The sequence below is a fragment of the Mrakia frigida genome, assembly GCF_051309035.1.
Source record: "Mrakia frigida strain ATCC 22029 unplaced genomic scaffold BDY24scaffold_6, whole genome shotgun sequence".
Lineage (NCBI taxonomy): Eukaryota > Fungi > Basidiomycota > Tremellomycetes > Cystofilobasidiales > Mrakiaceae > Mrakia > Mrakia frigida.
The window spans coordinates 568,149-587,524 of record NW_027481275.1 but is presented as its reverse complement, the minus strand read 5'-3'; the positions used below and the strand labels follow the sequence as shown (position 1 = coordinate 587,524).

The window sequence follows — 19,376 nt, the reverse complement described above, 5'->3', positions numbered from 1 at the left end:
CATCTCAGTCACACCTTCGATCACGCCCCTCCTCGTCGTTGATCCCCTCCTCCTTCGCGGTTCTCTCTTCGAAGTATTTCTTCAAAGCCCAAGCGGAGTCCTTAGGATATCTCTTGAGTCCGTCTTCGTAGTCGATGTACGTCACTCCGAACCTAGCCGAGTATCCTTCTTGCCCTGTGAAAGGAGAAGGAAAGAAAAGAGACGTCGCTCGTTCAGTCTCGCGTCTTTCTCGAGGTCGGAGGGGTCAAGAGAGCTGGGACGTACATTCGTAGTTATCGGTGAAGGCCCAAGCGAGGTAGCACTTGATGGGAACGCCCTCGGAAATCTGAGAGAGGAGAGGAAAGGGGGGGAGAACGGTCAACGAGGATCGAACGACGCGAGCTCGAGAGCAGTCAGATCCCTCCACTGAATCGTTCTCCTGCTTCAATCTGCAGAGACGAGCGAGAAGAATAGGAAACTGACCTTGAGAGCCATCTGATCGCAGTACGTGGTAAAGTAGTTGATCCGGAAGTCGTCGTGAAGAGCCTCCTCCCTCGGGATGTCGTTCTCGTTGGGACAGGTGATTCCGTTCTCCGAGATGTAGATCGGGAGCTGATATCTGTAAAGATCGAAGTCAGAAGAGTGAGGAGAAAAGGAAAGAGTCAGCAAGTGGCCTCCTCGACCAACGGTCGACGTGAAACGGACGCATCGTTCCGAGCTCACTTCCTTCAACGAGGAGTTTCGAGAAGCAGGCCAAAACCATGAGAGCGAAAGCACGGACCTCTTCCACAGATAGTCGAGGAGCTTTCCGAATCCCCAGGGCACTGTTCGACACCAGATCAGTCCTGCTTCGGGAGCGATCTCCTTTCCGTCCTTGTCGAAGAACGACGTCTCGATGTCGGGGACGAAGCTGTTCCATTGGTCGGAGGGATCAAGAGGAGTGGTTCGTTTCTTGATCATCATTCTGGAAGGAGTCGAAGGAAACGAGTCGAAGGAAAGGACGGTGGGGAGGAACCAGGAACCAGTCAGCTGGAAGGAGACGCGACGAGAAGATGTAAGGACGATGAAGGAAAGCGAACGTTGTGTAGTGGTTGATGCTGAAAAGGAAGTTACATGAAGGACAGATCAGTACGAGGGAGATACGATTCCGAGGCTACGAGAAGGAGAAGAGGGAAAGGAGACTGACGCGATGAAATCCGTCGAGCCTTTGACGAGCTTCTTCTCCTCCTCTGTAAACTGAGGGAGCTTATCTCCACAGATGTCCTTCAGGGTTTGAGGGTAGTCTCCGAAGACTATCGGGTCGGAGAACCAGCCTGTTCGGAGGGCAGAGAAGAGAAGCGAGAGAGTCTCAGCATGAGAGAGAGGCAGAAGAGATCGGTGTGAGGACGAACCAGAATTGCAGTCGAAGAAGACTTGAGCAGCCAAGATGCTCTCGGGTGTGTCGTCCATGGGCTCTTTGAAAGGTGAGTAAAGGGGACGGTCAAAAAGGGAGACGAGCGACGGGCGAGACTAGCTGATCACTTACCTCCCCAGTTTGCGTTCACGACCAAGGCGATCTGTCTCTTCTCGTTCCCTTTCTTGAACTCCTCTCGATACATCTTGACGACCGTTGCATGGGCGAGAAGGAGGTGGTGGCCGACGACGAGGTGCTCGACTGAAGAGTCTCCTTCGGGAGAGATCTTTCGATCTGACGAACGACCAGGAGCTTGCTGACCGGTCTTGTAGCCGTGCATCGAGTGGATGTTAGGTTCGTTGATCTGGATGAGAAGAAGAAGAAGACATGGAGTCAGCTGCAACTTGTACGAGAGAAGGGAGTGACTTCCGAGACGCGTCGAGATTGGTTTCCGTCTCGTTGCGAAGATATGATCAGCAAAAGGAAGAGACTCACGGTGAACCAGTTCTCGACCAGATCTCCAAAGTTCTCAAAGCAGACTCGAGAGTAGTACTGTAGGTCCAAACCGAACGGAAAGAAGAAAAACAGGTTTAGCTCGACTCGCCCATCGACCAGACGCGTCTCTCCAACTTCGTTCAAACTCACCTCGAAATCCACAATCATCTTCTCGCTCAGCCACCCCCCGTACTCTTCTTGAAGGGACTGAGGATGGTCCCAGTGATAGAGCGTCACGAAGGGAGTGATACCGTTCGCTTTGAGCTCGAGAAGAACGTCTCGATACCAAGCGATAGCTTTGGCGTTCGCCTCTCCTCCCTTCTTGCCTGAGGGAACGATTCGAGGCCACGAGAGGGACATTCGGTAGGCGTTGACCCCTATGAGGTCGAAAAAAATAATTCAGAGAGAAGGTCAGTGAGCCAGCAGTCAAGAGAGAGGAAAGAGCGTTGGCGGAGGAAGCTCGGGCGCGGGGAAGGGGAAGATTGAAGAGCTCGAAAACTGACCGTAGGATTTCATCAGAGCGATATCCTCCCTCCATTTCTCATAAAAACCTGTTCCTGCATCGACCGTCTTCCCATCCTTGATGTGCGAGGGGTCGTGGGACCAGACGTCCCAGATCGAGGGCGACTTTCCATCTGCGTTGGGCTGGAGGGGGAGGAGGTTGAAGAAGGAATCTGAGTCAGTCTACGAGTTTCGCATGGAGGAAAAACAGAGACTGCTGGAAGGCATCGATCGAGGCTGGAGATGGGGAAGGAAGGAAGGGAGGGAAAGGCGAAAGGAGATGGGCGAGGAGGGAGGGAGGGAGGAACCAAATGCGAGCTCGAACCGATGAAGGGGAGGACTCACTGCTCCTTCAACCTGAGCTGAAGCTGTAGCATATCCAAAGAAGAAGTCTGATGGGAACGTGGCTGTAGTGGACATTGTGCAAGGTAGTGGTTTAGAGGTCAGCTGTTGAAGGAAGAAGAGGGAGAAAAGGGAAGGTCGGCAAGGATCCGATCGTCCGAGGAGACTTTGCTTTCCTTCCTGCTCGCAGCTCCTTTGGGCGACATCTCCTTGCTTTTGATCGAGTTTCTGAGTTTCTCGTGAATACAGCCAAGCTCATGCAATCGACTGTTCTTCCATATCTCCTCTTCTGGATGCCCAGAACGATTTCCCGTAGCTGAGAGAGAAAGAGAAAGGGGAGGGGAGGGGAGGGAGTCAGTCAGCTTCTTCTTTACGTCTTTCCTTGGGCCCTTCTCGTCTTTTCTGACGACACCACGAGGGCACGACGATAGAGGCTCTCGTGTGTGTGTGTACCAGCAGTTCAAGAAAGGACCAGCCAGGTAGGTCCCACGAGAAACTAGGTCCTGGACCTTCGTTCGTCCTAAAACGCCGACCTCGCGTCGTCCAGAAACCAAACAGAGAAAGAGACACGCGTCTTCGAGAGCAAAAGTACTCACCTAATCAAAATCTCCTCCCCTTTCGCTATCCCTTCCTCCTTCAACACGAAGATCCCCATTCTCAGCTCTCCTTCCTTCACCGCTCGCTCCGAAGGCGTCGTTTTGTCTGGATTGAGGACGGGAGGGACGTCGAGGGATGTCGTCCTGACCGAGTGGAAGAAAGCTGAGGGTTTGGATTTGGGTGCTGGAGGAGCCTTCTTCGACGTCGTCGTTGACTTTGAGCCTTTCTTGGACGGAGGGGGGGCGGAGGACGGTGTTGACTTCGAAGAAGAGGAGAGGATGGGAGGGACGCCTCGATAATCGTTGATGAATCGCGCTTGGTTTCCACATTTGGAGGCATCGACGGCAACTCCTAAGGAATTCCAGAAAGGTGGTGGTGGTGGTGCAGGAGTAGCGTCGGTTGAAGTCGAGAGAGCGAGGGGGAAGGGAAGGAGGGAGTCCAGTCGAGAAACCAGCGTGAGGTCGTAGTCACTTTTTTCGCGCTCTTCCCGAAGTTTGGGGTCGGGTTCGGGATCCAGGTGGACGTGGCCAGTGTACCTGGGAAGAAGGAAGGAGGAAAAGGAAAAGTGAGCTTCGAAGAGTTCGTTCGAGCTCAACAACTTCTCCTCCTTCCCTCCTTGCTCCTTCCCTGGAACTCACCAGAGGATCAACTCTCCCTGTTTGAGCTTCTTCTTGGCATACAGACCTCTCTGTCCGAAAGCGGGATGTTGAGGGTCTGTGACCAGTTTGATCTCCACGTTGGCGGAGGGCTGATGGTTCGGAGGTGCCCTTTTGGACTTGACGAGCGAGACGACTTCGGAGGGCAGCCCTCCGTAAAACGGAGCTGTTAGATAGTGGATTTCTGGAGGCCAGTTGGGAGGAGGAGGATGGGAGGGCTTGGGAGGAGTTAAGGAGGGCATAGCAGTATAGGAGGCGTGGTGGGTTGAGGGGAAAGAGAAGAGCTCGCGGGTGACGGAAGGTTGCGACGTCTTCCGTCGACGCTCCTTCCTTCCTTCAGTTGACCTTCAACCTCTTCCATCCCATCCATCGACAACTCCCGAAATCACTTCCAAAGCCACCCATCTCAATCTTCCTCATTCCCTCCCCATCAAACTCTCGAAACTCTCCCCTTAAACTCCATCCTTCCTCCTCTCTCTCTCAACGATGTCCACCTCTCCTCCTCCCAACCGACCAGCTCTCAAGTCTCCTCTCGCCACTCCATCCACCTCCAGCAACGTCCCTCTACCCTCCGATACACCAGCAGACACCCACGGCGGTCACATCCACTTCCCAGCTGCTACCTCGACCTCAGCGGATCGATCTGAACGTCCAGCTGTAGGTCGTCATGGCTCCTTCCAACGAACTCGAACCTCCTCCTCTGGAGATCTAGGGAACGGCTACAAGTCCAGAGTAGGATTCGACACCTTCGACGATAGCAGCGACGATGCTCTCTTCTCCTTCACCCTCCAATGTGAGTTCGAATCGAATCGAACCAAGGTCGATGGGAGGGACGGAACGAGGCCGAAGCGAGCTCGCTGTGCTGACCTCTCTCCTTCCTTCCTTTCCTCTCTTTCCTTCTCCCTTTCGCTCTCTTCCTTCAGCCAAATCTGCTGATTACGTCGCCACGAGGGATACCAGGGTCTTCCTCGTAGCAGTTTCTCCTGATGAGTCGGGGTCGGAAGCTCTCGATTGGTTGATGGAGAACCTCATCGAGGAGGGAGACGAGATCGTTGCGTTGAGGGTCATCTCCTGGGAGGAGAATGGTGAGTCCTTTTCAGAAGAGAGGAAGAGGGAGATGTAGAGAGACCTGAAGATGCTGACCTCCTGTTGTTTTCTGCTGATTTAGAGCGTGTGTCGACCCACAAGCAGGAGCAGTTGAGGGAGGAAGCGAGGGATCTTCAGAAGTACATCTTGGAGAAGAACGAGGAGGTCGAGGATAGGAACGTGAGTGCTAGTTGACATCAAATTTCTACCAGGAGCTTCTGAAGCTGACCTTCCACCTCTTTTCACTCTCAGATCTCTGTTGTGGTGGAGTTTGTAGCTGGAAAGATCACCGATTCGATCGTGAGCTCGCTCCCTTCCTTCCCTCCTTGCTTCTTCCTTCTCGTAAGCTCATCGCCGTCCCTCACCTTTCTTTTACAGATGCGACTCATTGCTCTTTACCGTCCCGACTCTCTCATCGTCGGAACCAAGGGGTCTCGTGGGAAACTCGCTGCTTGGGGAGCTGTTCTCGGAGGTCCGTCGCGTTCCCTCCGTTCTAGTCTCGAACCAGACCCTCCACGCTTTCCCCGAGACTACTTCCGTTACTCGTTGTTCTCCGTCTCAAGCTGACCTTCTTCCTTTCCCTCTGCCTTTCAACAGCTCCCGGAATGGGATCCGTCTCTCGATACTGCATCTCCCACTCGTCCGTTCCAGTGGTCGTCGTTCGCCCTGAATCAAAAGTCAAGAAGAGTCAAGCGAAGCGTGATAAGGATCCAAAGAGAAAGAGTTACGTCAAGTTGATGGGGTGAGTCTGCTGCCGTTCTTCCCCTCCCTGATGCGTTTTCTCCGTCTCTTCGAAGCGTTCTTCGTCTCTTTGATGCGTTCGTCGTCTCTTTCGACATCCTCGTTCTGACTGCTCCTTTCCTACGTTGGCTTTCGTTCTTGCAGAGGTTCAGGGTCGCAGGTGCGATCTCGGTCGGCTGGAGGGACGGCTTGAGCCCCAGCTTGGATCTACCAGCTTCGCTCTCCCTCTTTTTCGATATCCTCGGGTCATCTCTCCCTCTCGTTCTGTTCTAGTACCACTTCTCTTTCCGTATTCACGTTGTAGCTTTCTTCCGCTGGTCTTGCTCCTCATTTTCGCTTCCTACTTCGACGCGTCGCACCCCGTCCTCCTTCTGTTTCCCACCTCTTCTGCTTTTCGGAACTCCTCCCCGCGTCTCCGAGATACCTTCTTATAGAACCCACACCCTTCACTTTCCTCTGCTCTCTCTCCTCGTAAAAATCTAGCAATCTCGACCGATGACGATGAAGTTGAGGTCGAAACTCCGAGCTAAACCCTCCCTCGTTCCCTCTCTACAAACGACCATGTCCTCCCTGTCCCCACCCCCCCTTCCTCCTCGGACACCGTCAGCAGATAATCCAGCTCCTACTCGGCCTCTTCCCGCGTCTCCTTCGCCAGCGAGGGCTCTTCCTCCTGCTCTTCCGAAGAGGCCTGAGAGGTCGGCCACCGCTTCTTCGTCGAGGTCGCACAAGAAGGTCGTCGTTGTGGAGGAGAAGAGGATCGTCGAGGCTATGGACAACTTCTCTCTCGGTGTGCTTATGAGGAGGTTCAACAAGGTCAGCCTTTTTTTTCGCTCTCTAGAGGCGAGGGTGAAGCAAGATAGGAACGAGGAGGAAGGGATGATCTCCCCTTCGTCCCTCTGCCACCCTTCTTTTTGACCGAGGGTCCGAATCTTCATCTATTCTTGAACGTCAACAGCTGCTGACGCTTCTGCTGGTCCTCTTTTTACATCTTCCAGCAAATCCACCACGTTCACACCGTGCCAACCTCCCCACCTCGAATCTCCTCCCTCCCTCCGCTCCTCGACCTTCAACCTTCTCCGGACGAACTCTTCAGCGCCGATGTCCTTCGATCCAACCTCGAGAGGTTCTACGCTTCCGTCGTCGTTGGACTGATGAGGCTCGCGAAGGAGATTGCGAGGTTGAGATCTTGGGGGGAAGGAGGATGGAGGAGCGCTGGATTCTTGGTGGTGAGCTCGAATTGACCGTCCTTATTCTCCAACACTGCCTCCTGCTGACTTCCTTTTCGTTCCCTTCGTTCTTCTTCGATCTTGTGTATATGTAGGGCTACTTTTTCGCTTGGTACTACAATATTCTCACGGCCTCCTTTCTCTCTTTCCTCTCCCTCCTCATCCTCGTCCCCTCAACTCGACTCCTCTTCTTCCCACCCGTCGCCATGCCCCTCACCACCTCCAAAGACTCCACCATTCCTCCCTCGGACCCATTGGGTCCTTCAACCTCAACTTCATCCGGCGTCGACGGTATCCTCCCCGGGTCCGACGCTCAACGAGAAGTCGAAGTCGAACGAATGGCAGGCGACTTCGCAGATGGACTCGAAGCCGTTCTCGTTTCAGCTGGAGCGACGGAAAACGAGGAGGCTGACGAGGGACTTGTTGACGAGGAGCCTGAAGTGGGGATCGCTGGGGAGGAGGAGGGAGGGGATGAAGGGAAGAACGGGAAGGGAAAGGGGAAGGGGAAAGGGAAGAAGGCAGCGAAGAAGTTGAGCAAGAAGGAGAAGAAGGAGTTGAAGAAGAAGGAGAAGAAGGAGAAGATCTTGGATAAGCATGGGAGGCCGATCATGTTGATCGTTGGAGATTTGGCCGATGGGTGGGAGAGGTGGGCGAAGTGAGTTTCGTCGTTTTCGTTTTCGAGACGCGTCCTCTTTCCCTGCCTGCGACTTCGGCTGACTTTGGGAACCCCTATTCGATTTGTTGCAACAGTGCATTCTCTCCTACCGCTCCCTTTGGGTCCAGCGGTGGACGGAGCGTCGTGCTCTCGATTCTGCTGCCTACCATCAGTGAGTCTTCGACGCGTCTTCTTCGAACGTGTCCTCGAGCTGACTCTTTCCTTCTCTCTCTGCATTTCCTTCCTCAGTCTCGACAAGTGGGATCTTCTCCGAATACGTCTTCTCTCGCGTCGTTGGTGGTTTCATCGGCTTCCTTTTCTTCGGACAGCCAATCCTCGACCGATTCGTCCCTCTCCTCGACGAGAAGATTCCAAACTGGCAGGAGAAGATGGAGCTTCGGAAGTGAGTCTATCACTACCTCGGTTCACTCAACTCGTTCCTATACTGATCGCACTTGGCGTTTTCTCCTCACAGTGGCATCCTCGCTGGTGTCCCAACCAACGCTCAGCTTTCCCTTCGACTGCTTCGAGAGGCTGAGCTTCGTCTCAGACCGCTCCCTCCTCCACCTCCTCCTCCTGCCGCTCTAGAAGTCGAAGAAGACGACGACGACGACACGGAAACTTCGGACGAGTTCTCGGTCGTCGAAACACCGGACGGAATGGGAGGGGAGGATGCCGTGGGAGACGATGGAGTTAGCGTGAGAAGTGTAGCGAGTTCTGGGAGTAAGACGACTGCGAAGGAGAAGGCCAAAGGGAACGGGAAGGCTAAGCTGGCTAGTTTCATCAAGAGTGCTGCCAAATTCACGGAGGAGGTGAGTTTCAACACTCTTCCTTGCTTCGATTCGACGCGTCTTGCTGACGACTCTACCCTCTCGTTTTCCCCTCCTCAGAGTGCTGGATACGTCAGCGGACAGAAGCAGTTCGACTGGGAGAAGGTATCGAGGGTGAGTAAATTCTTTCTCGTCAGTACACAAGGGACTCGAGCTGATCTTCTCGTTCGTTTCTTCCTGGAAAAGGGAGCACTGGAGAAGCTCAACGTCTCGACGAACAACCCTGCCGCCAGAGGTCTTCTCGCCGTCATGCCTACTGCTTCTGGTTCTTCCGAAGATACCCCATCTAGTGCGTTTTCAAGTTCCGAACTTTTCTTCTGGCTCCTCGTCCAACTCGTAATCGCTGACCTCTCTTCCTCGTCTCTCCTTCAACAGCCTTCTTCGTCAACCATTCCGGTCGCCCAGGTCACATCATAATCCAGCCTCCCAACCCTAAAACTTTAACTCCAGCTCGTATTCTCTTCACCACCGTTGGAAACGTCTCGGAAAAGGACAACTACGCTCCCTCGGACGCGTCTGCTCCTCCCAACTCCGGCAACAAGGGAAAGCTCACGATCCCGATCAACGATCTCATAGAGATCAGGAAGCATGGAATGGGATGGCAGGGGAGGATGATCGTTAGTTGGGCTATGGGATTGCAGGTGGGTTTGAGATCGACGTCTTCCTCTTTCCTTCGTTTTCCCCTCGTCTAAGATCGAACCAACTGACCCTTTCTCCTCCTTCGTCTCTTCGCTCTGCTTTCAGGGAGTTGGAGGAACTGGCTTGGAGCTCAAGGTCCGAAGGAAGAAGACCGTAGAGGTTCCGGATGTCGAGACGGAGGTGCTGGAGGGAGGAGCGACGCAGGAGGAGGGGATCGTCGTTGAGGAGAAGGAGGTCGAGACGACTCAGGTGGAAGAGGAAGAGACTTTCAAGTTCGGAGCGATTGTAAGAAGGGACGAGCTGTTCTGTAGACTGATTGCTTGCGGTGATCAGAGGTGGGAAGCGCTTTGAGAAGGGACGTCGGTTGTAGGTTAACGATCTGTGATGCTTGGTTTCGACTGATTGGGGTTTTACTTCGTTGAGGAGATCGACAGATCTTCTTGTGTTCTGTGTCGATCAGCTCAGCGAAGAGGTCGAGCTTCTTCTCGGACAACAAGTGAGTGTCTGAAGCGAGCTTGCAGAGATGAACGAAGAGGGAGGAGATGGCCGGATCTGAACGCGTTCCTCTCTTCCTCCTTTGGACATCCCTCTCTCGCTTCGACCAAAGAGAGAAACGATTGATCTTCGAAGGCGAGCATTTCGTTGAGAGAAAAAATTCCGCCAAGGAAGCAAATGAGAGTCCAAGGTTCACAAAAACTGGAAGAATTGGCAAGAATCGGCTCGAGTCGCGACGCCTCCTTCTGTCACTCAACGTCGACTCTCCCTTCCCTCTCCTTCCTTTTCCTTCCCCCTGCCGATCCAGGATGAGGACCACCTTCTACAGCGTACAAGGCGTAGGGATCTTCCGTGAATGGTCCGAGGTCGAGGAGGCCTTGAAGGTGAGCTTCGATCTCCTTTCCTTCGTTCAAAAGAAGAAGGCGGCCGAGCTCGTCTTGTTCCAGAGCAGCATGGTCTCCCTTCCTTCCCTTGGAAGAGCGTTCAGAGCTGATCTCCTCCCCTTCGTTTCTCTTTCTTCTGCTCCAGGGTCTCTCGAATCCGATATTCAAGTCCTTCCGTACGTATCTCATCACCAGTCGGGAGGGAATGAGCTTCAGCCCTTATCTAATCCTCTCCTGCCCTTCCTTCTCTTCATCCAGGAACCCTTCCCGCCGCCGAGGCCTTTCTTTCAGGATGGGATTCTTCTCCTAGTTCATCGGACAACACTCCTTTCGGCTACGCGGGTCCCTCTACACTCCCTCCGACTCCTTTACACAAGCTAGGACTTCCTCTCGAGGAGAGGATCAAGAAATTCCCCACGGCTTCGTCTGCAGCTCTTTCACCACCTTCCTCCTCCTCCTCGTCCTCCTCCAAACCTTCTCGACCTCAAGTCAGACCCTCTCAAACCCTACCCGTACCAGGATCCTCGCCCGATCCTTCAACGTCGTCTGTTCGAAGGCGTTCGCCTCTCATTCAACTCGTCGTCGAAGAGGAGGAGGAACCTCCGGTTGAGGACGAGCTCACCCCTCCCTCGTCCGCAACGGAGGAAAACGAGACGGACAGCATCCCTTCGAGGTCGAGGTCGGGCTCTACGAGTGGGAGTAGCAGCGGAGGGTCGCTGGGGAAGAGGAGGAAGTCCATTATGGGATTGGGACTGGGGTTGCTCTCCCTCTCTCCCGTCGTTCGACCTTTGACTCCTCCCGCCTCCCCCGAGCTTCAGGCTCGAAGGTCCCTCTCTCCCTCATCGACGGACACTGGATCAGCATCTTCATCGCATCAATCGGAAGCCTCAGCTCCAACGAGCTTGAAGCAAAGGATGGTGGCTCGTCGACAGTCCTGGCTCGGAACCGGACCATCTTCCTCCTCCGCCTCTCTTACTCCCTCCTCCTCGTCTTCCTCCCCCAGCAACTCCCCGACCATCTCTACTCCTTCTCAAGTCAACTCCAACCCCGAACCTACCCGTTCTCTTTGGTCGGACGCCTCGCCGCCTCCTCCTCCTCCCTCTTCTTCCCCTCCCGTCCAACCCTCCTACCCATCCCCAGCCCACCCCTCAGACTCAACCACCAACCCCTTCAACTCCTTTTCCTCCTCCTCTGCACCCGTCTTCACTCGTCAAGGATCCTCCACTTCCTCCATCGTCCTCCCTCTTCGCTCCCCAGCCTCGTCCAACGCGTCGCTCCGTCGTCCAGGATCGATGCAATCTCTGCGAAACGTTCCCTCCAGCTCGTCCCTCCGGTCCGTCACCTCCAACGCCTCAGGCTTGAGAAGTCCTCCTAAGCTCGAACCGCCGAGGCTGGGGAGGTACGGATCCTCTAGCACCATGTCGAGTGCTGCAAACTCGATGGAGAGCTTGGACGAGTTGGGGACGTACACCGGACCTGGAGGCTCAGGGAGTACAACTGGGAGCGTTGTGAACGTGACGGTGGAGGAAGGGAAGGTGGGTTTGAAGGCGGTCGTAGAGGAAGGGATGGCGGCGGGTAGGAAGAAGGAGAAGAAGGCGAAGAGCGGGTTCATGAAGAAGATGAAGAAGGTGTTTGGAAGCGCGTAGGGACTCGCAGAACGGACTCTTTCTCTAATCGGACTTTCTCTCTCACATATTGGCTTTGCTTCGGGACTATTCTCAAACTATTTATCTTCCTGGACCTTATCTGGAGCTCTTTCTTCTCTCTTCGTCTCGTTTTCGTTCGTTGTTTCGTTTTGATCTTCACCTCCTCTTTGTTTTGTTTGTAACCGTTCCACTCGTTTGAAACACTCGTTCGTTATATCTCTCTCCTCGCCTTGTTACGTTGTCCTTCTACCTTTTGCCCTTTTTGTTTCGTCCGATTCGGACCATCTCCATCTCCGTCTCAGCTCGCCTCGCCTCGACGCTCCCGCTCCTTTTGTCTGTCTCTCCTTTCGCCGGCGTAGATCTCTTTTATCTATTCTACTATTCAAGCTGAAACTCTCGGTACTCAAATATATGTGCTCTCTCGTCTTTACTTTCACTCTTGACGAAACGAGAAAGCCGAAAGCGGGTCGACGCGTCTTCTTCATCGACCCTCACTCTTTCTCATTCAAGAGTCGAAACGAGATCGAACGTAATCATCAAGTCGTCTCCCCTTCACCCTCCTTCTCCTCCAACTCCCCTCGAGCCTTATACATCTCCTCCCAAACATCCTTCAGTCCATCGACGTCTTCGTCCTCGTCGTCGTCCGCCTCGACTTCGTGATTCACCGCGCCAGCTTCTCCCTCGACCTCCCCAATCCGCTCTCCCACCTCACCCTCCTTCTCCTTCCCTTTCTCACCACCGACGGCCACGTTCTTCTCAAACTTCCCCTTCCCCTTCCCAGCATTCGCACCAACCAGCACGTCTCCCATCCTCCCCACCGACCCGGGGATCATCGCTCCCGCACTAGCGTCTGCTCGACGACGTTCCTCTTTGAGACGAGCGGCTGTTTTGTGGGAGAGGGGAGGAGGGGAAGAACCGATTTTGGGAGCGGGTTTGGTCGAGGAAGAGGCGGACGCGTTGGGTTTGAGAGTTTGGGGTTGGGTTTGGGATTGAAGGGATGGAGGTTGAGGGAGGAGAGAGGGTGTTGAACGTTCCTTGATGGTGAGGGAGGCGATGAGAGCTGCTGGACCGGAGAGAGGTGGAGCGGGCGGTGGTGGTGCCGTCGAAGTGAGAGGGAAGGCAGGGAGTCGAGCGGGAGAGGAGGAAGCGATCGGTGGTGGTTTAATTGACGGCAGGGATGGAGTGGGAGTTGATAACGGAGCTTCGACCGTATGTTGAAATCTTCCAGATCCTTCTAACGGGCTCGATACAAGAGAAATCTTGACCACCTCTTCCGTCGACGCGACTTCTCCCTCCCTCCCCTTCTCAGCCTCCTCCCAAGCCTTCGTTTCCATCTCTTTCTCCACTTCCAGCTCCCTCTCCTTCTCCAACCTCTCTTCTACCTCCTCCAGCAGCTCCCACTTCTTCCCTCCCACCCCTCCAACGGTCACTCCGTCCTTCCCTCTCAACCACCTCCCCTCTTCTCCCAACATGCCACTCCGCCTCACCCACTCGCTCCTCTTCCAGCACTCCTTCGAGCAGAAGCCATCCTCCTCGTTCCCCGTAACTTGGACTATCTTTTTGCTCCCGTCCGAGGCGTCCCTGAGGATGCGAGAGCGTGGAGTTGAGAAGGAGGTGAAGGGTTTGCGAGGGGGATTGGGACAAAGAGGGTGGGAGCAGAGGGAGGAGAGGTGTCGTTCGTGAAGGATTGAGAGGTACGAGGACGGGAGGAGATAGGTGCACTGGACAGATGAGGTCGAGGAGCATGTCAGCGAGAGATTGGTACGAAAGGAAAGGGAAGGACACTTACAGCTTCTTTGAAAGCAGAACGAGAGACCGGGACGTCTTCCAGGAGCGACTCCATGGCCACCATCGTCGCTTTGTTGGCTTCAGCTCGGTCTTGAAAACTCTACAAAGGCATAGAGTAGAGTCAGCCATTATTCTTGGCAGGAATTGAGAGGTAGAACGAGCTCACCTGCCGAAGAGCAGCGGAATCCGTCGTTGTTCGAGCTCCTCCCTTGGTGGAGGAGGAGGAGGAGGAAGTCGAGCTCGCCTCCTTGACCGACAGAGATTGAGGTTGACGAAGGCTTCGAGTAGGAGCGAGTCGTCGTTTGGGATCTACATATGAGGACATGTTCTCCGAAAAGTCGAAAGGCTCGTTTGCCTAGATGGTCGTCGTTAGAGAGAGAAACGAAAAGTGTGAGCTTGATCCAAACCCAGAAAGCGACGTGTCGCCCTCCTTCCCTAAACCATCAGCTTCCTTTTCCCCAACAATGTCCAGACAACCAGGTTACACCATCGTAGACGTAGATGAAGAGGTAAGCAACCATTCCGTTCATGTTTCTCGTCTTCTTGAGCTGATCTTGCGCTTCTTTGGATCGATTCAAAAGGAGGGAGGAGATATGGGTCGAAGCGAGCCTCAGGGATTGGAGTTCAAGAGTCAGTCTCCCTCCCCCTTGTAGATTGATTGAAGCTCAAAACTGACTCGCGTTGGGTGCTTTTGCAGCTTATCTAGGTACTACACCATCCAACGTTCAGTCAGAGTACGACGGAGGAGTCAACTCTTCCTCTTCTCGCGGTGTCGGTTCGTCCCATCTTCCCTCCTTCCCCTTCCTTTCTTCGAACCCATCCTCAGCTCTACAACCAAGCTGACCCCGCTTGCTCGTGGATCGTGTAGCTCCTCCGACTTCGCTCTTCAACCTGGCCTACTACCAGTACCTGTTCGACATCGACAGCGTGGATGTCCTGCAGAGATGGTGAGCTCTCCTCCTCCTTCCCTCCTTCGTTCCCAGCTCGTTCTTCTCCTTTCCCTCTGACTCTTTCCTCGTTTCCTTCGATGCATCAGCGGGAAAGCTATGCTCCCTATACCTTCTCAGCCTACAGGAAACTTCATTCAGGACGTCTGTGATGGGCGACCGGATCTCTACGGTTCGTTCAGCTCGTTTCGTTCGACCTCAACCTCCTCGCTCCTTCCTCCCTTCATCTCCTCAGCCCCAGGACCTCGTCTCATGCCCTTCTTTTCTCCCTTTTTGACCTCATTCAGGCCCCTTCTGGACCCTCACAACTCTCGCTTTCACCCTCTACGTCTTCTCCTCCCTCTCCACGTCCATCTCAGCCTACATCGCCAACCCCGACGTTCCTCCAATCCAGGACATCGGCAAGATCTCCTTCGCCGCTGCCCTCGTCTACTCGTATGGAATCGGATTCCCTGCGCTGCTTTGGGCGGTCGTGAGGTGGTTGGGAGGAGCAGAGGTCGGGTGGGGAGTCGTAGAAGCGCTGGTGATCTACGGATGTGAGTCGTCGCGCTCTTCTCTTTTTGTCTCGCAGATCTATTCGTTGAATTGAGATCCACAAGCTGACCCGAGCGCTTCGGTACGATCTCGTAGACGCGATGTCGGTGTACATCCCCATCTCGGTCCTCTGCATCATCCCTATCCCAATGCTTCGCTGGATCCTCGTCGGTCTCGGAGCTGGTTCTTCGGGATGGTTCCTGTGAGTTCAGCGTCTCTCTTCTCCTGCCTCAGAGCATTGTCTGACTCTTCTTCGTTGCACTCTCTTTCAGGATACGGAACATCTACCCAGTTCTCGCAGGACTCGACTCCAAATTCCCTCGTCTTCTCGTCATCGCTATCGTCGTTCTGCACGCTGCTATAGCCCTCACTTTCAAGGTCGTCTTCTTCTCGTGAGTCCCAGTGGATAATTTCGCTCTTTGTTAACCCTTCGAGGAGTGCTTCCCAAGCTCCCCATCCCTCCCTGCGTCGCGTCGTCAGAAAGCTGACCTTCGATTTCTCTCTCTCTCTCTCTCTCCATTTCTGCTACAGATACTCGGTCGGAGGAACCCTCGTAGGAGAAGAACCTCTTCCTGGACTGGGTGGAGAGGTCACTTCTCCTTGATCGATCCAAATCGGACCTGATGAAGGAGGGAAAAGAACGCGGAGGAGCTGCTTTCGCGACGCGACTTTTCTCCGCCCCCTCGTCATCTCTCTCCTTGTTCTTCAGCACCCCTCGTTCACTATACTCCTCGATCTGGATGCTTTTCTCATAGACAGCGCATCGCTCCTTGCGCGCCAGCATCGTTCGTTCCTTCAGAAGATTTCGAGGAAGGAAAGGCGTGCGATGAGCCACTTTCTCCTCCCCAAGAACAACGACGGCGACGAAAGTATTCTGAACAGTGCCATCTCTGTACAATGAGCTCTCTTGCGTAGGCTTCCAAGAAAAGCTAGGCTAAACGAGGATTGGAGATGAGGTGATGATTTGCACCAAAAGCCCTCAAACAACGCCCTCTCCTTCTTCTTCTCGTTCCGCCCTTGCTCCCCGTTTCCCATCAACTCCCACCTCCCTCCCCTTTCCTTCCCTTCTTCTTCACCAAAAGAGGCAAAACCACACTACGATGCCAGTCCTCACTTCCCTCCTGATCGGAACAGCTCTCGTCTCCTCGTTCCAATGGCTCGTTTTTGACGGAAGAGAGGTGAGTCTTCCTTGTTGACCTCTCGATCCTCTCGCCTCCTGCTCTCTCGCTGTGCTCATTCTCTCTCCCTCTCTTTTGATTCGCTCAGGACGAAGCTCCTCCCGGATCACCACCACCTTCCCCTTGGACGTCGTTCGCCAATCTTCGTAGGCATGTCTCTCAGCAGAGCGAGGAGGAGAGGGTCGAAGACCAGGGGAGCCGGCGGGAGGAGGAAGAGGAGGAAGTTGAGCAGCTCCCTGGCTACCAGAGGATCATAGGGAGGCAGAGGAGCTTCAGGAAAGTGAACGATTCGGTTGCTGCTAAGGTGAGTTTTGAGCGGAGGGAAGATTTTTTCCTCTCTGCCAGAAGAGAGGAAAGGTCAGAAGGGAGGCGGGGTCTCGTTGAGCTTCGAGCTTCCTTTGGAGCCGACGAGGTGCTGATCGACCGTTCCTTTCCCTTCCTCTCTAGAACCTTACGACTTTGAGCTCTTCGTCTCGTAGAGAGCAGACGGAAGAACGTTCTTCGCACAAAGAGGTTCGTTCTCATTTTTTCTCATCGTGCCATCTCTTTCTCTCGAGAAGGAGGGTCAGCTGAGGGCTGGGCCGGCTGGCAGGTCAAACTCACGCAGGCCCCGTTCTTTCCCTCCTTTCTTTTCTATAGTTCCCCCGAAAGTCCAAACCTCTAAAGCCTCTGTTCCCAAAGAACGTTCCTTCTCCTCCTCCTCCCTCCCAATCCACCTCCAGCGGAGCTCGTCAACCCTCCCTCACCCTTTCGGACGCGTCGACCTCCTCCGCCTCTCCCAACCCAACAACTCACCATCACCCTAGCAACCGACCCTTCCTTCGCTCTTCCTACCCTCTCACTCCGGAACAATCTCAAGTCCGTCTTCCTCCTGTTCCCAACTCCAATCTCCAGATCCTCCCTCCTCAAACGATCAACGACGCTCAGTTCGACGAGGAGGACGACGTCGTTGCGTCCTGGTTGGGCTCGATGGAGAGGGAGGGCGAGAGAGTCACCTGTGGTGCGATGAACTGCGAGGGCAAGAAGAGAGGGGCGTGTAGGTGTTTCGAGGAAGGGGAGAGTAAGGTGAGAGGGAGGAGGTTGGGTTGGTGCTGATCAGAACGACGAACGAACAGAAACGAAACGACGAAAACGAACTTCCTTGCTTTTTATGAACTCTCTCTTGCTTTGTACTGCTCCTTTATGCTCCCTTCTTACGATACCTTGCCCATGATGCTCATTTTGTTGTTCAAAACATAAATCACGAGAGAAAAAGGGCGAGAGAGGGGTCGAGGTCGAGGTCGAGTTCGTCACAGAAAGTTGAACGCCAACAACAACTCCACCAACCCCTTCTCGCTTCTGTAGAAATCAAACAAGATCCACCCGTTCAGCAGCTCTCCAACCTCTCCCCCTGCTGCTTTTCCCTCCTCCTTCTCAACCAGCCCTTTCTCCTCCTCTCCTCCTCGACGCGTCGAACCCGTCCCCGCCATCAACCGGTTCCCCAACCACCTCCCCATCCTTCCGTTCACTCCCTCCACGCCCAACCATCCCCACCCGAATCCTCGAGCGACCGTCACAGGCATGGCGAACGGGAGAGCCGCAGCGGAGCAGAATGTCAACGCGACGTGTTTTGGGAGGGGAGTTTCGAGGTCGAGACGGATTTGAACGGCGTAGGCTTTTTCGGGGATGGAGAGGATCGAGTAGATGTTGTACCTGTTTTGTTGCGAGGGCAAAACGAAGAGAAAAGAAGAAGAAGAGGGTTCTGGTCAGTTGGGAGAAAAGAAGACGAGAGCGAAACGATGCACGCGTCGTTGAAGATCGCCCAAAGACTCACCAATCCTGAATCCCCAACGTCCACCCTCCCTCCCCTCTATCCACCCCTTCCTTCCTATCTCCCTTGGGCAAGCTCACTCTGAACCCCTCCTTCTTACTATCCTCCCACCCAACGGGATGAATCCCCATCCCGCCTACGTCCTCCCACTGCTTCCCCTTCTCCCCTCCGAACCTCGAGAACAACACAATCTTGCCCCTCACGTCTCCCAAGCGAGGAATCGTGTTGCTGAGGTGGTAGAGCGAGCGAGGGTAGGACGATTCGAGGAGGGCTGAACGGAGGAGGGAGAGGAAGAGAGGGGTGGAAGCGTTTTCTTGTTGGATCGAGAGGACGATGGTTTCGTTGGAGGAGGAGGGTTGGCAGAGGAAGGTCGTCATGGACTGGAGGAGGGTGGGGAAGGGGGTGCGTTGGGTGACTGTTTTGGGGAGGAGAGGCATGGAGGAGTCGAGGTTAGCGAAGTGGAAAGGAGGTGGGAGGGACGACGCGACGAGGGACAAGAGAGCTCACCGATGCCGTGGTAAGCGATGAGTTTCCCGTTTTTTTCTGCTAGACGGACGTCTGAATGAGGAACCATTTGGTCAGAAAAGGATCACTACAGCGAGGAGGAAGGAAGAGAGACTGAATACGAACCAAGGAAGCGAATTCCATCTCGCAACTGCACGTCCAGAGGAGTCGCTGGTTGCTGACACTGCGAAACGGGCCAGCCGTAGAGAGCTGTAGACTGATGGGTTCCAGGGATGACCATTTCACCTAGCGAGGTAGAATCGGGAAGTTCTGACATCCACGAGTCGAGAGGAGGGGTTTCGAAGAGGAGGAGGGATTGGGAGCCGTCGTCGTTCTTGTTTGGTAGTGAAGACGAATGGGAAGCTCTGTCAGTCCTGTTTGATGAGCTCTTTTTCTAGTTTGAAAAGCTCACCTTGATCCTGAAAGCTTTGAGTTCCATCCTAGCACTTGAATTCCCATTCAAAGTGTGCTCCCCCGTCCAAGAAGAAGATGAAGAAGGACGAGAACAACCATCGACTTCCTCGACGTCGACCTTCATCCATCTACTCCTCCTCCACGATTTCCCTCTCCCCTTCTTGGGAAGCGCGACTCGATACTGCTTGCCACTGCCGTGAACTGAGAAGACGAGTTCGAGAGGAGTTCTTGAGGACGAAGGGAGGGAAGCGAGAGGGCCGAGGGAGGAAGGGAGGAGGAGGACAGCTTCCAGGAAAGGGTGGGACGAGTTGGTAAGGGAGAGATGAGAACGAGTAAGGTTGTGAACTTGAATCCGAGTTGAGGGAGTGGGAGTCATCGAGTTTCTCTAACAGGATTTCTTTAATCGTGAGATTGCTGACGGGGAGAGGGTGGAGGTTTGGAAGAAGAAGAAACGAAGGGAAAGATGACAAGCTCACCTTTCGATTTCCTTCCCTCTCGACGATGAGGTTCCTCCTGACTCTCACCACCTTCTCCGTC

At 54.3% G+C, this 19,376-nt stretch overlaps 9 protein-coding genes across 9 annotated transcripts; 5 read left to right on the top strand and 4 right to left on the bottom strand.

Moving 5' to 3' along the window:
* Positions 1-4: 4 nt before the first annotated feature.
* Positions 5-2,788, bottom strand: BDY24DRAFT_406161 (glycoside hydrolase family 1 protein; the record flags this gene model as incomplete). The annotated part of the gene is made up of 12 exons (XM_076642690.1): positions 5-174; positions 265-325; positions 463-598; positions 761-943; positions 1,059-1,076; positions 1,166-1,292; positions 1,371-1,433; positions 1,505-1,736; positions 1,868-1,924; positions 2,018-2,244; positions 2,371-2,512; positions 2,714-2,788. The coding sequence occupies 12 exons, from the start codon at positions 2,786-2,788 to the stop codon at positions 5-7; spliced, it is 1,491 nt and encodes a 496-aa protein (XP_076499205.1).
* Positions 2,789-3,010: 222 nt separating this feature from the next.
* On the bottom strand, positions 3,011-4,227 carry BDY24DRAFT_380861 (uncharacterized protein). The gene is made up of 2 exons (XM_076639244.1): positions 3,946-4,227; positions 3,011-3,843 (listed from the first exon to the last, which is right to left on the bottom strand). Exons 1-2 carry the CDS (start codon positions 4,203-4,205, stop codon positions 3,303-3,305), a joined length of 801 nt encoding a protein of 266 aa, XP_076499204.1. The 5' UTR covers positions 4,206-4,227; the 3' UTR covers positions 3,011-3,302.
* A 7-nt stretch (positions 4,228-4,234) lies between these two features.
* On the top strand, positions 4,235-6,346 carry BDY24DRAFT_380858 (universal stress protein). Its single transcript, XM_076639243.1, has 7 exons — positions 4,235-4,756; positions 4,887-5,048; positions 5,132-5,229; positions 5,302-5,349; positions 5,428-5,521; positions 5,647-5,791; positions 5,935-6,346. The coding sequence occupies exons 1-7, from the start codon at positions 4,450-4,452 to the stop codon at positions 5,981-5,983; spliced, it is 903 nt and encodes a 300-aa protein (XP_076499203.1). The 5' UTR covers positions 4,235-4,449; the 3' UTR covers positions 5,984-6,346.
* Positions 6,347-6,788: 442 nt separating this feature from the next.
* BDY24DRAFT_380856 (uncharacterized protein) lies at positions 6,789-9,542 on the top strand. The gene is made up of 9 exons (XM_076639242.1): positions 6,789-7,016; positions 7,112-7,671; positions 7,767-7,843; positions 7,921-8,074; positions 8,147-8,483; positions 8,562-8,615; positions 8,688-8,790; positions 8,877-9,142; positions 9,246-9,542. Exons 1-9 carry the CDS (start codon positions 6,942-6,944, stop codon positions 9,489-9,491), a joined length of 1,872 nt encoding a protein of 623 aa, XP_076499202.1. The 5' UTR covers positions 6,789-6,941; the 3' UTR covers positions 9,492-9,542.
* Positions 9,543-9,877: 335 nt separating this feature from the next.
* Positions 9,878-11,932, top strand: BDY24DRAFT_253041 (RNase H1/viroplasmin domain-containing protein). Its single transcript, XM_076636798.1, has 3 exons — positions 9,878-10,018; positions 10,164-10,194; positions 10,277-11,932. Exons 1-3 carry the CDS (start codon positions 9,944-9,946, stop codon positions 11,662-11,664), a joined length of 1,494 nt encoding a protein of 497 aa, XP_076499201.1. The 5' UTR covers positions 9,878-9,943; the 3' UTR covers positions 11,665-11,932.
* A 268-nt stretch (positions 11,933-12,200) lies between these two features.
* Positions 12,201-13,777, bottom strand: BDY24DRAFT_412946 (Rtr1/RPAP2 family protein phosphatase; the record flags this gene model as incomplete). The annotated part of the gene is made up of 3 exons (XM_076643126.1): positions 12,201-13,385; positions 13,454-13,552; positions 13,619-13,777. 3 exons carry the CDS (start codon positions 13,775-13,777, stop codon positions 12,201-12,203), a joined length of 1,443 nt encoding a protein of 480 aa, XP_076499200.1.
* Positions 13,778-13,857: 80 nt separating this feature from the next.
* Positions 13,858-15,689, top strand: YIP5 (Yip5p). Its single transcript, XM_076639241.1, has 9 exons — positions 13,858-13,961; positions 14,034-14,082; positions 14,150-14,227; positions 14,321-14,399; positions 14,489-14,571; positions 14,687-14,935; positions 15,030-15,135; positions 15,206-15,325; positions 15,465-15,689. Exons 1-9 carry the CDS (start codon positions 13,917-13,919, stop codon positions 15,535-15,537), a joined length of 882 nt encoding a protein of 293 aa, XP_076499199.1. The 5' UTR covers positions 13,858-13,916; the 3' UTR covers positions 15,538-15,689.
* A 276-nt stretch (positions 15,690-15,965) lies between these two features.
* On the top strand, positions 15,966-17,345 carry BDY24DRAFT_380848 (uncharacterized protein). The gene is made up of 4 exons (XM_076639240.1): positions 15,966-16,111; positions 16,200-16,415; positions 16,559-16,624; positions 16,751-17,345. Exons 1-4 carry the CDS (start codon positions 16,034-16,036, stop codon positions 17,204-17,206), a joined length of 816 nt encoding a protein of 271 aa, XP_076499198.1. The 5' UTR covers positions 15,966-16,033; the 3' UTR covers positions 17,207-17,345.
* BDY24DRAFT_253006 (PLC-like phosphodiesterase) lies at positions 17,317-19,056 on the bottom strand. The gene is made up of 5 exons (XM_076636797.1): positions 18,838-19,056; positions 18,552-18,759; positions 18,429-18,479; positions 17,925-18,336; positions 17,317-17,803 (listed from the first exon to the last, which is right to left on the bottom strand). Exons 1-5 carry the CDS (start codon positions 18,961-18,963, stop codon positions 17,401-17,403), a joined length of 1,200 nt encoding a protein of 399 aa, XP_076499197.1. The 5' UTR covers positions 18,964-19,056; the 3' UTR covers positions 17,317-17,400.
* Positions 19,057-19,376: the final 320 nt, after the last annotated feature.

Coding starts and splice junctions, on each gene's coding strand:
- BDY24DRAFT_380861 (XM_076639244.1), bottom strand. CDS start 4,205: ATGCCCTCCTTAACTCCTCCCAAGCCCTCCCATCCTCCTCCTCCCAAC. Junction 3,844..3,945: donor CAGGGAGAGTTGATCCTCTG/GTGAGTTCCAGG, acceptor CCTTCTTCCCAG/GTACACTGGCCACGTCCACC.
- YIP5 (XM_076639241.1), top strand. CDS start 13,917: ATGTCCAGACAACCAGGTTACACCATCGTAGACGTAGATGAAGAG. Junction 14,572..14,686: donor TGGGCGACCGGATCTCTACG/GTTCGTTCAGCT, acceptor GACCTCATTCAG/GCCCCTTCTGGACCCTCACA. Junction 15,136..15,205: donor GGTTCTTCGGGATGGTTCCT/GTGAGTTCAGCG, acceptor ACTCTCTTTCAG/GATACGGAACATCTACCCAG.
- BDY24DRAFT_380858 (XM_076639243.1), top strand. CDS start 4,450: ATGTCCACCTCTCCTCCTCCCAACCGACCAGCTCTCAAGTCTCCTCTC. Junction 4,757..4,886: donor CTTCTCCTTCACCCTCCAAT/GTGAGTTCGAAT, acceptor CTCTTCCTTCAG/CCAAATCTGCTGATTACGTC. Junction 5,522..5,646: donor TTGGGGAGCTGTTCTCGGAG/GTCCGTCGCGTT, acceptor GCCTTTCAACAG/CTCCCGGAATGGGATCCGTC.
- BDY24DRAFT_253006 (XM_076636797.1), bottom strand. CDS start 18,963: ATGAAGGTCGACGTCGAGGAAGTCGATGGTTGTTCTCGTCCTTCTTCA. Junction 18,337..18,428: donor CATCGCTTACCACGGCATCG/GTGAGCTCTCTT, acceptor TCCCCAAAACAG/TCACCCAACGCACCCCCTTC. Junction 17,804..17,924: donor ACGTTGGGGATTCAGGATTG/GTGAGTCTTTGG, acceptor GCAACAAAACAG/GTACAACATCTACTCGATCC.
- BDY24DRAFT_380856 (XM_076639242.1), top strand. CDS start 6,942: ATGAGGCTCGCGAAGGAGATTGCGAGGTTGAGATCTTGGGGGGAAGGA. Junction 8,791..8,876: donor TTCCGAAGATACCCCATCTA/GTGCGTTTTCAA, acceptor CTCCTTCAACAG/CCTTCTTCGTCAACCATTCC. Junction 9,143..9,245: donor GTTGGGCTATGGGATTGCAG/GTGGGTTTGAGA, acceptor CTCTGCTTTCAG/GGAGTTGGAGGAACTGGCTT.
- BDY24DRAFT_253041 (XM_076636798.1), top strand. CDS start 9,944: ATGAGGACCACCTTCTACAGCGTACAAGGCGTAGGGATCTTCCGTGAA. Junction 10,019..10,163: donor AGGTCGAGGAGGCCTTGAAG/GTGAGCTTCGAT, acceptor CTTCTGCTCCAG/GGTCTCTCGAATCCGATATT. Junction 10,195..10,276: donor TCCGATATTCAAGTCCTTCC/GTACGTATCTCA, acceptor CTCTTCATCCAG/GAACCCTTCCCGCCGCCGAG.
- BDY24DRAFT_380848 (XM_076639240.1), top strand. CDS start 16,034: ATGCCAGTCCTCACTTCCCTCCTGATCGGAACAGCTCTCGTCTCCTCG. Junction 16,112..16,199: donor TCGTTTTTGACGGAAGAGAG/GTGAGTCTTCCT, acceptor TGATTCGCTCAG/GACGAAGCTCCTCCCGGATC. Junction 16,625..16,750: donor AACGTTCTTCGCACAAAGAG/GTTCGTTCTCAT, acceptor TCTTTTCTATAG/TTCCCCCGAAAGTCCAAACC.